At 44.8% G+C, this 16,764-nt stretch overlaps 1 protein-coding gene across 1 annotated transcript; it reads left to right on the top strand.

Moving 5' to 3' along the window:
• Positions 1–2,908: 2,908 nt before the first annotated feature.
• On the top strand, positions 2,909–16,024 carry NWD1 (NACHT and WD repeat domain containing 1). The gene is given in 20 exon segments (XM_069790732.1): positions 2,909–3,061; positions 3,775–3,891; positions 5,488–5,727; positions 5,729–5,777; positions 6,174–7,446; positions 7,862–8,065; positions 8,246–8,405; positions 8,880–8,997; positions 9,470–9,634; positions 10,209–10,244; positions 10,247–10,405; positions 10,849–10,971; positions 11,147–11,346; positions 11,483–11,645; positions 11,648–11,754; positions 12,075–12,165; positions 12,564–12,718; positions 13,409–13,682; positions 14,044–14,186; positions 14,188–16,024. Coding segments are annotated over 20 exon segments (4,365 nt in total). The 3' UTR covers positions 14,623–16,024.
• Positions 16,025–16,764: the final 740 nt, after the last annotated feature.

Raw genomic sequence — 16,764 nt, forward strand, 5'->3', positions numbered from 1 at the left:
TACCTACTCGCTGGTTTGGGTTTTTTTTATTATTAAATTTTTATTTCTCTCTTTTCCCATGTGCTGCTCTTTTGGGGATGGTACTCCAGTCCAAACATAGCCATAAAGTAGTAAGTACTTATTGTGCACAGTTTAAACGCCTTTTAGTAAATTCACTCCTGCACAGCCTGACAGAAGGCACATAGTGACAGGGCTTTGGCATACTCCCTGAGTATTAAGAAACCTGCTTTACATGCTGAGAGTGCCTGAACCATCCATGATACTAGTACTGGCAGACTTATGTGATGCTAAAATACTGAGACAATTATTTCTAAAATAGGGGAGGGTAGTGAACAAAGGGACCTCAAGTGTACAGCACCTGATAGGGAGCACATTTAGTGCTTTAGAAAGAGACCCTGGGGATTCTGCCCAAGTGACAAACACTGGTTGCTATAGAGATACCAGTCCTCTTCAAATACAGATGGATCGCTCCAGGATGCAGTGAAGTTTCACTGCATCTCAGTGGAGACAGTCAACCATATCCTACTGTTCCTGTCAAAGCAGCTGAAATTTTCCCAGGTTTTCCTTAAAAAAAGGAGCAAGCCAGCTTTCTGGAGAGAGGCACCACAGCGTGGTGTTCACTGCCATTAGTCATCTCCCCTCTAACGAGCAGTGTCTACTGAGGAGAGCTCAGGGAGTCGAGATAGCGGCATGAGCTTCAGTCCAGACACACGCCAGGATCTTCTCTGTGGGAAGATGGTTCCTCTTCCTTTCCAGCCTGGTCCAAATCTTCATCAGCTCAGTTTTTTCAGGTAAATAAGCTAAAAAGTCCTGAAGCTGCTGAATGCATCAGGCACTCCCTCTGCTAGAGTCTGCAAAGTGTTAGAATGTGGTTAGACTACTGTGCTTAGCAGAGACGCTGTAAGCTTGCAGCTTCATTTGAAAGTGAAGAGGCCTATGATCTGCTGCATTTTATATAGAGCTTTACTCTGCCACACCCAATTTGCACTTAGAACACGTCAGAGATGATGGCAGAATTCTGCATTAGTTGAGAAACTAATGGCATTTGCAGTAAAGCCAAATTCAGCCTAGGCACCACTGTGCAGTAATAGCTCAGGGCAATGCAATGCCTGTCTGCACACAAGACAGCAAAGTTTGCAGGCTTTCTCAAAACCCTGGACAACACACATTTGATTCCCATCCACCACTGCAACAGCAAGAAATATTTGTGAAGAACTTCTCTTCTTGGGCAATATCCAAATATTTCCCACTTCCTCTGCCTACTGGGACAATTGCCAGACTGAACTCCTGAAGTGGTAACTGGCAGTAGGTAGTAGCAATGACTCAGATTTTCGGGAATTGCAAAACTCAGTTTCCCCTTCTGAAAATCATTCACCCTGTCTCCATTTTTAAATAAGAAAACACAGGCTTAGATAGGCTCTCAATTCCACAAGAAGTGCCTTCCAAAGAAAGAAAATACTGCAGCATCTCCTCCAGCAGGATGTAACGGGATGAATATGCTGTTTGGACAGTGAGGTGTTTCCAGTCTAAGCAGATAGGTCAGCATTTACAGAAACAGTTAGAGCTGCAGTTTCTGGAAGACATGCAAGAACTGCAGACAATCTAAAATTAGTGGGCATATAAGGACACAGCTAGTGTTAAGATTTTACCTACAACACCTGTCCAAGTTGTGGTAGACCTCATGTATTTTCAGGAACAGTTTTGGGATGAAGGATGTGATGTGACTGGATTTTCACCAAAAGACAGGGTTACAAGTTAAACCCACTCTTTCACTGTAAGGTCTGGAATTCATGTGGGCTGGAGTGTAAAGCAATACAAGGATTCCCCGTAACTACTGCAACCTTGGTGAGAGCTAATGAATTATTCCAGGGGTATTATACTGAGAGTGCTTGCTCCCTGTTGGACAGCAGTGCAGACATGGTAATTCCTAACCCAAGGGAGCTCCTTCCTCATCTGATGCTGGCACAGACTTCATTAGTGATCACTTTTCATTTCAAACAGTCCCAAGGAAAGCTGCAGATACAGCCATTCCCCGTCCTAATTTTAGCATTCCCTCTTGTACTACTTTAGCAGTACCCATGCAGTGCCATGAACCTTTACATAATTTGGGGGAAAGAATATCCCAGTTCTGAAGAAATTATAATCTCTCATAACAAAACATATGTAAGGAGAAAAATGTCCTTTATGTTCCCCATGTCTTTCAATTTTGCAGGTGTGAAAAGTATCCATGACCTGTGTATCAGTGAACAGGAGAGGGTACACAGCTGTGGGCGCTGGGAGTGAGCACTCATGCTTGCGTTTGTATGCATACATGCACTTACTTTTCTTCCTATTTGCTTTATCTTCTTAATTTATCTTAAATTTACCTAGTTTGTTGTTTGATTTAATTTGTGAATATGTCACTTAAAATGTGTCACAAAGATTTTTCTAGAAAGTGGTAATCTCTCTTGTAAAAAGCACAGCAGGGGAAGTGGCCATAAAAATTTCACAGACTTGACTCTGTATGAAAAGATTCCCTGTGGGTAGAATTGCCTTTTATTGTGGCTATTTATCACTGCTGAGATAGCCAACAGTGTGGCCAAGTGGTCTTAAAATAGGATGGAGGATTTGCCGCAGTAAGATGCAAGAAATATATTTTTCTGGATCAATGCTGCTGTATTGTGTTCTGTAACTATGCAATCCAAAATTTCCAGATCCAGAGTTTTCATATTAGCAAATAAAAACACAATGGGACAAGCCAGTACAGAACCTTGAAAACGCACTCACATTGGTAATGTAACATGGGCACAAGCCTGCAGACATCTGGAAACCACGGTTTCACAAGACTTCACCACAATGTCATCTATATGAAACTCAACATAGATTAGATGATAGCAATACGAACTGCATTTTCAGTGTAAGGTCTACAATGACAAGTACACAACCTGGCTCCAAATTCCTAACTTCTGTTGTGCTGCACAAATCCTTCCATGTGGACATAGCTACAGAAAGAGAGACCCTCCTGGAGAAAGCATACCCAGAAGCGCAGGCCTTCTGTCAGAAGCACGGCCTAATGTTTGAGGTAAATCACTTCTCTCCTGTCTATCCTGTCCAAAAGCCGTTAAAATATGTGTGATGGAGGAAGAAAAAACCCAAAATACTCATAGGTTTTCCACCTCCTTAGAAGCTGCCTAGGAGTCAAATACTGCTGTACCAATTTCCTATAACTTTTGTATTAAGTTCATTTGTATGCTTGACTTGTATGGATTTCAATGAAGAGTTAGGTGGCTAACCATCTTCAAGCACCTGGACATGAGAGTTTACATCATCCTTTTGTTTCTATATTCAATTGGAAAAAAAGCTCCATGTATAAATTCCACCGGATGTACTTCACGTGTAGTTGAACTAGTCCTAATTATACTAATTTGCATAGAGCTTCTAGCATAAAAGGAGCTATTGAAATGTTTGGGGTCCTTATCTTCTATGATAGAAGACAGGCTTGAAATGTTGGAGCAAATAACGTACAGTCTTGAGATTCCTTGTCCTGAAATATCAATTTGCTTACTTGGTCATCCATGGTCCGAATTCCTAAGCCCTTCAAAGGAGAAATCTCTACCAAGAGATTTTAAATATCTCGGTGTCTTTTGTAGAGTTCCAGTAATTAAAATAGTGTACCACTAGTGTTCATCCTGATCTAAAAATTAAACATGATAGAATGACTTAATTTTCCCATGTCACTGTTTTTGTGATAGTATTGACTAGACTAAGAATCTTAAAAGAAATATTTTTGTGCAGGTAATTGACTTGAGATGGGGTATTTCTGAGCTTGTAGACCCTGATCACAGAAACACACAACTCTCTCTGGAGGAAATTGAAGCCTGTCAGAAACTGTCAGCTGGTCCCACCTTCATCGTAAGTTCTAGCACTGCCGTGCATACTCAATTCCCAATGGCTAAAGTGAGACATAGAGAGCAGGCCACGTGCACTCAGAAGGTCTACTGGACAAGTAAGGTGGTTTTCAAAAGTAATTAGCCTGCCTGAGCAGCTTCACAAATCAGCTAGCAGATGGGGCTGAGATGTCAGTAACTGCCAGTAGTCCCTAAAAGACAAAAGGAGCCCTGACAGGCACGCACGTATAGTCCAGCCCTGAACACAGAGTCTCTTCAGAGCAGAAGATAACAGGGGCTGCGTGTATTAACTAGCAGATATAAGAGGCAGATGGAGACATAAGGCACATAAGGCAAGAAGCTCCAAGCTTGCTTCCTGCCCAATACCTCAATATTGAGGAGGTTTTCTCAGTAACTAAGGAATAAATACAAATTCCCCAGGCAAAGAACCAGAAACGAAAATGCCATAGCAACCACCAGGGACAGAGCAGGGTGTCACGCTGCAAGCTGATACCTGTTCCATGCTTCTGCAAATACTACTCAAATCCCTCCAATCACTCCTCTGAACCACTGAAAGCTCCCCACGGCAGCAGGCCACCTCAGCTTCCTTGAAGCACTTTGGTGACAGCCCCGAACAGAAACCCACACTCAGAACTTAAAGCCTTGCAGAAGGGGAGAGGAGTCTGACGCACCTGTAGAAGTGCCAGGTTGCTTCCTCAGATTGTTTTGGTTTTAGAAAGGGAGAAAAAAAGTTTTGCTGAACAAAGAGAATAAATATGCAGTCCCAGGGAGCATAATTGAAGCCACAAGTAAATAAATAACCAATTAAGTATTTGTGCAAGTTGTGCCTGATTTCCCTCGAGACACTTCCACCAGAGGCCCGCAATGGAAGGGCAGAGACCATGAGAGCTTCACCACAGCATTACTGCACCCAGGAGCTCACAATCGCTGAGCTCCCTGCAGCTCACACCTCTGCTAGCAGTGCTATATCGCATATGCAGATGGCACTAGTAGGCACTCAGGCAGTGTTTTCCTCGGACTGGTTCTCTGTGTGCCTAGATACCTCAGCAGAGCCAGCCACAAAGGTCTGACTACTCCCACTTGTCTTTATGCACCCCAGAAGGGCACTGCTCAAGCATTACACTGTGGGTTTGCACCCTAAGCTCATTCTGGCTGTTTTCAGACTGCATGGATACTGGATGCTGACACTTTTCAGGATCTCGCTCTTTCCCGGCCCAGCCTTCAGTCCTAATCAGACATCCCCAGACTCAGTCCCGTTCCCTTAGTTCTTCTCCACCCCAAAGACAGTCTTACAGCACCATTGGCCAAAGTCCCCAAACCAGTTCTGCTCTGTGCTTCCACTGCCTCACCTCCATCACTCTCCGCCCCTCTCAGACATATGGTAAAGGCCTGAGGAGCAGCTGCTGTAAAGCTGCTTCTCCCGGACCATGGGGCAGGCTGGGGCTCTGCCTGGCTGTCCCCATCCAACACAGAAGCCTCAACAGCGCTGTGATTACCAGCAAGTTTTCCGAGCAGCCCTCCCCGGCAATCCTAGGTGCTAAGGCAAGCAGCCAGTCCACCCCCCAGCTGTCACTGCAGAAGCCTTTTTTGCCTCTTGCAGGGACTTCTGGGAGACCACTGCGGGCACCAGACTGTGCCTCGGCTCATTGTGGAGAAGGAATTCGAGGCCCTAGCTCTGCAGCTGTCAGGGGACTCTACCCAGCTCATGACACAGTGGTACCGGCGGGACAAGAACACGCTGCCCACCTGCTATGTGCTGCAGCCGGCTGACAGGCAGGCCTGGCATTGCCTGGAGAGACGTCTGGCCTCAGCGCCGCGCGTGGCAGCCCAGAAAAGCAGAGAGGTGTGGGCTGCTCAGCCCAGAGCAGAGGCACTGCTACCACAAATCAGGTGTGTTCTGGCAGGGCTGTAATGTCCTTCTAACCAGAGCTGTCAGGGAGGATAGCTGTTTGTTTCTAGACAACACCAGATTGTATATAACAGGAAAGACGCAGGGAAGGAAGAGACTTGCTAACTATCTGCCATATCCCAAATCCTGAGGAGGGAGGTTGGTGCTGACTAGCAAACAATAATACACCAGACAGAAATGTTTCTCCTTTTTCTCCCAATGTCCCTGCCCACATCCAGAAGTATCCCTAGCTCAGAGGACATGGGCAATACTGACCTGCTAGCATCATGTGAAATAGAGAAGGACCAAAGGATGTCACATTAATGTTGATGGATGCCTTTTCATGTGTTCTGTTCTGAAACTGAATGCTCACACCTCCCCCCTTTTTTTTTTGGTAGCAATTGAATGGGAGATTGAACAGGGTCTCCTCAATACCCAGGAGAGCAACCCAGGGGCTTTCATATTCCTCAGAGAGGGTGAGGATTCCAACAGACAAATTGGGCAAGCAACAAACAGTGAGCTGTTAGAAGAGGAGGACAATCTGGACAGCGAAGCAAAACAGCTGCTCAGCGACCTTAAAGCAAAAATTGCAAGCCATTATCCCGAACACCTCAAAGTACACACACTGGCATACAGTAAAGACTCTGGGAACCCTCGGTGCAAGGAGAGTAATAAATACCTGAAACAACTTTGTGAGCAGTTCACTGCTGTCACTAATCACCAGGCTTTAGAGAATCTTCGATACTGAGGAGAGATCAGCGAGAAGCCAGGGTGACTTCTGCAGGAGCTGGGCCACCACACAGCTCTGTGCCTGAAGAACTGCAGATTTTTCTGTGGGAGGCAGAATTTATCAGATAGCATTTTTCACCGTATTAGGCAGAACAATGATAAAACCCACACAACCCTCACCCTTTATGGGCTGCCAGGCTGTGGAAAAATAGCTGTGATGTGCAAACTATCTGAGCGGGTGCAAGCTGTTTTAGGGCAAGACAGTGTAGTTGTGATTTGTTTGCTGGGGACATCCCAGCTCAGTTCTGCCATTCAGAGCCTGCTGAGGGATGTTTGTCTCCAAGTGTGTTTAGCATTTGATTTACCACCACCTCCAAGCCAGACCAAACAGGCTTGCAGTGATTTAGTCTTGTTCCTCAGTAAACTCCTCCTCACTGTCTCCCATTGTGGCACACAGGCACTGATGGTGTTCCTTGACTCTGTGGAAAGATTACTTCCTAATGACGGTGCTCACACATTCTGCTGGCTCCCTACAGACTGCCCTCCAAAGGTTCACATCATCATTTCCATTTCCACAGCAGAGCCTGATACTCTGAAAGCTCTCCAACACGCTGTGTCTGAGGCTGAAGCATACTCTGAAGTAGGACCCTTATCCTGTGAGGAAGGCGAGGAGATGCTAGAGATGCTCTTAGCATCAGACACACGATGGCTAAGCCCAGCTCAAGGGGTCTATTTCTATCAGAGCTTCCCTAGTGGTGGGCAAGCCCTGCTCTTCAAGCTGGCCTTCCATGAGGCCAGAAAATGGTTATCTTACACTTCACCTTCAGAACTAGTAATTGCTAGCACAGCCCAGGATGCCACACACCGTCTGTGCGAGAGACTGGAAAAGTCACACGGCACAGTCCTTGTGGCTCACGTACTTGGCTATATTGCTTCCTCACGGTGAGTACTGCTGTATCTCTGATGTAACAGCCCATACCTCCTGCTGTTCATAGGGAATATGTCTAAATACAGCCAAACCCAATCAAAGCTCTCAGTTCTTTGAGCCTGTGAATGTGTTCATACATATATTTAGCAAGCATAACATTCCTCTCATACCTGGCAGCCTACCTAAAACATTGTCTTGAAGGGAGATGTTCTGGGATTACTTGGAAAAAGAAATCAATCTCCATGGCTTATGCAGTGTCTAAGCTCTCAGCTGAGACTGCCATGTGTGCATGTGAGCTAGTGAGATTTTTTGGTGACTAGTACTTCTGAACTGCCAGAGAAACCACTCACCCTCCCACTATGGATACCACTGTAAACAGTAAGGAGGAGGATAAATAATTTCCTTTTATATCTCACACTTCACTTGCAGAAATGGGCTGTCAGACACAGAGCTGAAGGACATTTTATCCCTTGACGATGAAGTTCTCTCAGAGATTCACCACTGTCACATTCCTTCAAGTAAACCTATCCTGCACCTTCTTCCTCTCCGCTGGGCACGGCTACACAGTGACATGGGAGAGTGCCTGGCAGAATGGAAGGCAGATGGCTTCACCCTTCTTTGCTCTGCACACAGGTACATTTAGAGAGCCGAGAATGAGAAGCCAAACCTCTGAGTATGGGATGTTCCCATCCTGGGCTTTCAGGCACCCTGCCTAGAGTCCTCCCCATTCTTAAACTCTGTCAGTGCTGAGATTAGAAAAAACCCAGCTCCAGCTCCCTGTTCCGGTACATCTATTACTTTTTCCCTTCCCAGGCAAATTGTTGAAAAGATGCAGATTCATTATTTATCAAAACAAGACCAAATCAAGAGGCATTTTCTCCTGGCAGATTTCTTCAAGGGGACTTGGAGCTGGGGAACGAAGAAACCTCTCACATTGCCACACCTTAGCAGGACTTTGAATGCTGACAGGAAGGTGAGGACTAACAGCAGGCATTTCCATACCTGTAAACTCTGGACCAGGGCTCTCTCTCTCCAGACTGTTGGACAGGGTCTGAAATCAGAAGATGATGAAAATAACAGTAAATAACACTATTCAGTGCGTTCAACAGTGACAAAGATATATATTGGTTTTTTTTAATAGGTATCTCTAACCAAGGAGCTCTAAAGTAATTTTACAAACTGTCACACAGTCTTCATATATGTAAAAGGCTACTGCAACAAGGAAGGAAGTCATTTATTATTCACATCTGCAGAAAGGCAGCCTGCCTTAGATTGTCGCAAGAGAAATTTAGAGTCATGAAAAACATTTCCTACTAACAGGAAAACAGTGAAAGTCCTGGAAGTGCTGTCTGGCATACCATGAGATAGCATCTAGCACTGAAGTTGTGAAAGCAAACACATTAATCCACACACCATGTCTCAAATCCACTGTTCTGGTTACTCCTAGGTAGCCCCTCAGCCACTCTGGTTCTCTGATACTGTTGCAAATCTGAGGAAGTTGAGTGAATTGCCATTTCATTTACTTAAAGCTGGATGAATTGAGGAGCTAAAACAGGATGTGCTGGGTAAGGCCTGGGCAAGAGGGAGTGCTCTGCAGAGGCATGCTTCATGCTTACAGCCACAGGTAAGAATCACAACCTTTTTGCACAGCATCAATAACCGCTGTGAGAAAGAAGCTCGAAAGAGAGAAATAAGCTGACTTTTATGAACTGTTATCCTAGAATTATCACCACAGTCCCTTAGTAGCTGAAAGAAATTATCTAGATCCTCCAAATGCTGAGAAGAAAACATATTAAAAAACATAACAAATTTTAAAAAAAGAAAATACACAGAGCATTTAAGAGGCTAAAGAAGGAACTGTGACAATGGGAGCCCTCCACTTCCTCAGCATATGAGTCCTAGTTCCACTGCTAGTGGCTGTAAATCCTTCTATTCCTTCCTTCCCCAAAAAAAGCATTTTTTAATCTCAGTTTTTTCAGAATAACTGTGCATTCTCAGGGCTGATATTCTCTGCTCTAATAGTGTTTCTTTCTGCAGGAAATATGAACTGGATCAGCTGTAAAATAATTGCCTCTGGAATAGAGAGTGTTGTTGATGACTTTGCCATGTGCACTGAATGCATCAGCTGTCCAGAACTACGCCTTGTGCAGGACATACTTCTCCTTTTCAAGCCTGCAGTCAGCAGTATACACAGCCCTGAAGGTAACAACTATGTCACAGTGACAGAGCATGACACAAATGTTTACCAGAAGAAAGAACTGAAGTTTTCCTTTCCAAGTAGTACTTTTCTGAGGAATTAAAACCAGTGACAAAATTCTCTGTTCTGGGATCCATCAAAAGACTCATAAATGCCTCATGCTGGTAGGGCCTTTGTATGGGAAGCTGAGGTTTCTTCTTTGCCAATAGACACTTTGTATATTTGATTAGAGCAGTTCACCACAACCAAAGTGCCTGTTGCCCCACGTCTAGTAGAAGTACCTGTTAGCTATTTGGATTCCCTTGCAGCTTTAAAGTTAACTAGAGGAGACAGCACACAGTGCTGCTCCTCTGTCCTCTCCTCAGAACACCCACTCCTCCCTCAGGGGAAAAATCCTGCCACACCACTACATTTCCCCATATTTTACACTGTAACCTTCCTTGTATTACTCAAGTGCCTGGCCAGAAAAGGCAGCTCAGTTCACTACATACTGCACATCACATAAAATACAACTATGGTAGCTCTCACAGGCCTACCAGAGTCATGTTCTAAAATGCTTTTTTGTCTCTGCCCTCTTAGGAGTGAGTATAATATACACAGAAATGTTGGCCAGGCTTCTTTTTTCGTGCCTTCTTACCCAGAGGTAATCGGGAAGCTGTGCCAGCAGTGTCTAAGCTGGTGCAGTGTCTGTCCCTATCCTGTTCTCATTCCACTGTGTGGATTTCTCCAGCCACCTGGTGGGGCCCTACATAGAACGCTCACCAGATTCCTCAAAGGTAGGATTAGTCCTGGGGGCAGATACAGCCCAAGAATATATCTAATCATCCATCTGTAATGAATGAGATCCAAGAAACATAATAAATAAACAGAGCAAGAAGGAGAGAACATCTATTTATGTAGAGATACAGTTTTGCCTGTGAGCTTACACAAAGGCAGGACAAAGGTCCATTTGCCTTTGTGCTCAGTCATGCACCAGTCCCATTTGCAATTGCTTCCACAAATGAGGAAAAAGTGGGTCATTTTGTCATCAAGACAACAAAAGCACACACTGACCTAGATATGTCTGAGGGAACCTAATCTTGCTCTTGGCATAGACTATGGGGTTCAGGCAGTATAGGGGGGTTCCAGTTGGGGAAACATAGCATATTAACAATCTCAAAATGTCTCTTTTCTGTCTGTGGTATAAAGAACAGCCTTTCCTCTTTGTGTCTCATGGTAGGTGTCACAGTGATAGCACTTAGTTCTGATTACCGGCTGCTGGTGGCAGGTTCCCACGATGGCTCAACGCTTGTCTGGAATATGGAAGTTTTTGAGATGCTGCACACCCTTCCTGAGCACTCTGGTGAGCCTTCTCCACTTTTTATGGTTGGAAAGCTCTCTTCATGTCGAAAAGAGCTCTGACAGCTTGGCAATCCTTGAGCTGTAGGCACACAGACACCTCCCAGCTGCCAGCATTCTCCCAATTGCTGAAAGCACTGAGAATCCCTCATTTTGTGAATCCTCGTCTTATTTTATAGCTGAGGTGAGGTGTGTGAAAGTGTTTGGAAAAGGAACCTGTGCTGTTTTAGCTGCCATGGATCACACTCTGCGCATCTGGAATTTGATTTCTGGCAGAGCAAAGTTTACCATCCAGGATACACATATCAAAGAACAGCCCTCACATCACCCTCATGTGGATGAGGGGCATATGATTGTATATTCTTCCTCAGATACAAAGGTATGGCCAGTCTTTAACTCAAAGCATGCTGAAGGAACAAGAACTTTAGAAGTTACAGTACCAATCACAAAGGTTGTAGACATAAAAGCTAGCTCAGTCCCTGCTAGTGCTATCTCTTTTGCCACCTCTTTATTAGGTCAATGCTTGGCACCTGGAGACAGCAGAACTCATCTTCCAGATTTCTGGAGAGGCATCAGATGCATGGATGTGTTCTGCAGTGTTCAGCCCAAGGCTGGTGATTATGACTGTGTCTGAAGGAGGAATGCTGAGTCTGTATAACAGCAACACTGGCGAGCTGAGATCAAATGTCAGCTATCAGGGCTACAGGAAGAAACACCAACATCCAGTGTTCTGATCCAGAAGCAAGGGAAGATGATAGTGGGATTTAGCGGGGGATCTCTATCCATGGTACACATCTATCTGTTCAACTTTCTTACAATATTTCTTGTATTTTCTTACAATATCCAGAGGTCTACTGAGCCAGACAACAGATCTGGTAACCAATGGGCCTTCCTTCTCCATTCTGAATAGAGCATCCTCCTCAGAATTCCATATCCTAGTTCCTAAGTGAACAAGCATAACACTTTCTATCCTGCTGCACTTCATAGCTTTGCCCAATACCATGTGGCCAAATTAAATGTCACTGCTAATCCATACTCTTTCCTTCAGGAGAAAGGCAGCTCAGCTATCCTAACTTCACGTCTTATTCTTGCCTTATTTTTGTGCAGATCTCTTCTGATGGAAACAGTCTGCTAGAGAAGCTTCCTGGAAGGGTTCGCTTTGCGATGATGTCAGAAGATGAGTCTATTCTTGCTGCAGGTTCAACAGCACCCATTCCTTAGGAAAGTGTTGGTAATAGCTGCTCTCCCACATGCCAAGTGTCCTTTAAAAGGGGTCAGCATGTGGTATTTCCCATTAGCCTGGCCTTATTTAACTATTGTGCTTAAGGGGGTAACAAAGATTGGGTAAAACTCTCTTCGTGAGGAGTCAGAACATTTCCTGTGTACCAGGAGTCCTTTCTCAAGGGAATAAGTGAGATGTCAGTAGTGAAAAGGACTTAAACTGGCATGATTATTTTTTACAGTTTCTAAGCTACCGTTTGGGCTTACCTTTAAAGAAATATAGGAATTAAATCATATGCATAAGGACATGGTGTTGAAGGGGATTAGAGACTTCCTCAGCTCAAAAAATCAGTAACTAACATTTTCTTGTTTTAGGCTTTGAGGAGTATGTGCGAGTGTACCTGGCAAATCCAAAGGGATTCCACAGGGTCCTACCGGCAGATTTGAAACATGAAGGAGTGGTTCATACAGCTGTTATCTCTGCTGGCAACAGCATTATTGTTACTGGTTCTCAGGCTGCATCTATCCAAGTAGGGAGGGAGGAAAGCTGGGCATCTTCCCAATCAGAAGCATCTCTTACAGATCCGGCTTACAGAATATGCCCCTGAGCCAGTAAAAGGGTCGTCTTGATCCCTAGCAACCTGTCTGGGGGCTGGATTTGCAGTTCTGAGCATGTTTCTAGTACTGCCACGCTTCTAAAAAGAAGATGACCATTGACCCTTCCTCTTCATTGCTTCAAGCCTTTCTGTTCTTTTATTTTTGACACTGAATGGAGAGCACTTTATCAGTTCAGGGGGCAAGCCTCAAGCCAGTGTATGCCTGAGGCCTGAAATACTATTTCATTTCTGAAATATTTTAAGTTTGAACTCCTAAAACCTGCCTTGTTACCCATCTGTGAGCAGGAGCCAGATGGAATACACATCTGGAGCACCATGTCTTGCCAAAGAAAGAGGTAAACAGCCAGAACAGTCCAAAATGTGCAGAATCTAATTAGGCATCTTTCAGAGCAAAGGAAGCAAGTGGGCTGAATGGCTCCAGGTGCTTCAAACATTTGTTTTAGAGTAAGAATGCAATGTTTTGCCTTCTAGTATTAAGATGTTATTCTTTGACTTATGTTTCTGTACAAGTTAGTTAAGGTATATTCTTCTACCTTTTAAATAGGACTAAGGAAAAAGTCCTTTTTTTGGACTGATGACTTCTCCCCCCCCAACTTTTCCCAGGTGTGGAGTTTATTAAACCAGGGGTTGCTTACTGACACACTGGATGGCATGGGAGCATTGGTAACACTCTTAGACCTGTGTGACTGCACTTTGGTTTCTGCCTCCCACAGCGCACCTTATCTAGGAGTGTAGAACCTCATTTACAATCATCGGCAGAAAACCTTGGCACCTGTCCCAAATACAGGCTGCACTGCACTGTCCTATGGGGGGAACTATGCCTATTTTCCCCAACCTGAAGACACACAGAAAGTCATCATCTGGAACACCACAGAAGGTGAACTGCATCTCAGAAATACTGCATTAAATTAAGTCTGCATGTAGGGTAGGATAGAAACAAAACAACTCACAGACGCAGCAAAGGCAGGGTTAGCTTTCTGAGCATATGACAAGCATAGTCTGCTCCTTTCTGCTTTTTCTGAGCATGAAATTTGTTTCAGGCTTGGAGAGCTTTTTCATCTCGTCTCCAAAGTTTTTGTCTAGAATAGCTTATTATTATGACATGGGAAAACTGGAAATGTGAATAATATGCAAAATATTTCACAAATAAAGAAGCCAATCATGAGACCCATCTGAGGGAAGACATTCACGTGCAGTTGGAATAAGAACAGTCTTGCCGATTTCCTTCTGTTTTACAGGTGAAGTGCGTGACACACTGGACACCTCTGCCCAAGTGAGATGCCTGGAAATAGCTGAACAAAACCAGCTCATTTTCATAGGGCTTGTATCTGGAACAGTCCTTGTCTTTTCACTGAACTCCAGGCAGGATGTAGCATGCATCCCCACCTCCAGAGTCACAGAAACCAGTCAACGACATGGCAATCAACAAACAGGAAAAGCAGCCATAGCTTGCCGTAGCATATGATGATTTAGTCCTTGTGCTGGATATTATGCCTGCAGATCCATGCCCAGTGATCGACAGGCCCACCTACACCTTTAAAACTCAGATCCCTGGCTCTCTGATTTCTCACGTGGCTGTCCTTGCAGATTACAGAGTCCTCTACGGCATGACTAGCGGGGACTTATTCCTTTACGACTGCCCTCAGGCCCAAGTGTTTCCTTTGGAAGGTCACAGAAGCCAGATCTTCTGTCTGGAAAGCAGCCACGGAGAGCAGCAAGCACTCAGTGGATCTGAAGATTCCCTGCAGCGTCTCTGGGACTTGGAGTTCTGTCAGCAGGAACACAAGATGTGCTATTACAAGGTACTACCGTGGTAAGACAGTATCAATAGTCAATTACTGCCCTGAGCTGTCAGGGAGGATCTAACTGACAGGATTCCCAGCTCTTAAAGAGAATACCCAGATCCTGTACACAGCTGTTCAAACTGACAGGCAGCAAGCTATTCTCAGCACCTAGGTCTGATTTTAAAGCATCCTTACATCTAGATACACTATCAAGGGGTCAATGCTGTCTAAGTGAATGAGTACTGTTAACACCACTCTGACACTAAACGCAGGTCATAGGAGTTATTTATCTACAGCTTATTACTGCTCATTTAGCTGGTGTAAGCTAGAAGACACAAATCAGTGAAGAGAATGAGACTTCTCAAGTTAACAATAGCAACAGAAGGGGTAAATTGGGCCAGTTCAGCAGCATCCAGTAGGGGGGAAAAAAATGATGGTGGAGGCTGGATCACTGCTGTTACTCTTTTACCTGACAATACACTATGGACACGTCTGAGCTACTCCTTTCCATAGGTGGAATAATGGGGTTTTGTACAGTCATACTAGGCTCTCTTTCCTGCACAGCTATAGAGTGCTTCACAAGCTAGGGGCTTTATTTTGTGATACCTCCCATCCTCCTTCCAGGATCACTCTTGTAAAAATCTTTACTTATTACCTCTATTCTTAACCATTGAATAACAACTGAATATTTTAAGGCATCTTCACTTCAACCTGTATTTATCAGCATAACAATCTCATTCTAACCACCCATTTTCAGCCCACATCTCTCCTGAGAGGCATTTGCTGTGCTTGCTTCTCAAAAGATGATAAGTACTTGTACACTGACTGGGTCGCTGGATCAGTTCATTACAGTCTGGGATGTTGCAAATGGTAAGTAATTGTGAAATGCTAGCAACAACAAGAAAGTCTGTACTCCCTGCTGTACTAAATAGGCTTGTAGCATCCTTCATGTTGCAAGGAGGGAAACATGCCATACAGCAACAGTTTGTACAAGTATCAGAACAGAGGCTGGAATACCAAATCCAGAGGTAACATATTCGCATTGTGACTGGAAGCTGCAATTGCAAGACTACTGTTGGAGTATTCCAGCACACAGCAGAGAAATACATTCTGGGTTCAAATACCAGCAGCGAGTTTAAGGGCAAAGCAAGAAAGGTTTCTGTAAGTTTCCATTATGCAAATCTTCTATAATGCTTTAAGGAGAAACAAGCAGCACGGCTGCCTTTTTCCCCTCTCCTCCTTGCTCTTCTATGTGACCCAATTTTACTGCATTCAAATTGTCTGGTGACAAGGGACCATTTGAGGGAAGTGGCATATTTTAAGTCCAATCCTACTACACAGTAAATGCTTTATTCTGAGCTTGGTTTCCACAGGTGCCTTGCTGGCTGTACAGTGTGTACACACAACTGCTAACAGAATTGTACCAACTGCAGATGGATTTGTTGCAATAACAAAAGTTGGTTATATAATTTGCAAGAAGTTTCACTGTCCTAAGACCATCCCTGCTCGGTATAATCCACTCCAGAACATTGTGGCAACGGGTATGGTAAAATCCAGAAAGAAAGACAGGGAAAACTCAAGCAAGCAACAGTACAACCAAGGAAATTCTTCTGGGAGCCTGATTCATACCAGCAAACTCTCTCAAATCTGTTCAGTGATGTAAAAAGCAAAGATGAATACAATAAACCAGCATAAACACCCAGGACTGAGTTTGCAGGTTTCTCTTTCTATCCTTTTGCCTCAGTGTCTCAGAATTACAATATTAAACATTGCTGAAAACTCCCTCTCTGTGGTTGTTCAGAGTCTATTGATACTTTTGCACAACGCCACTGCTGTTGCGTACCATTCGTAACCACTTAAGGAAGGTAAATAAGGAAGGAAAAAAAAAACCGGACCCTAAACTCACACTTTATCCAACCGCACCAGAGCAGGCACCAGAACTCAGCCTGCCCCCTTGCTCGCAGCCCACCCGGCTCTCGCCACTGCGGCCTGCCCGCGCCCCACCTCGGCTCTCCCCCTCCCGCGAAGGCCACCCGTTCCCGGCACAGAAACACCGGATTTTGGGGCCGCCGTTACCCCCTTAGGGGTTCGGCTCCAGGCCTGGCACCCCCTCCAGCCCGCCACCCCCCAGCCCGGAACGCGCTCCGCCCCCCCCCCGGTGATCTCCCCCTCTCC

The sequence above is a fragment of the Haliaeetus albicilla genome, chromosome 8 (genome assembly GCF_947461875.1).
Source record: "Haliaeetus albicilla chromosome 8, bHalAlb1.1, whole genome shotgun sequence".
NCBI classification, from domain to species: Eukaryota; Metazoa; Chordata; class Aves; order Accipitriformes; family Accipitridae; genus Haliaeetus; species Haliaeetus albicilla.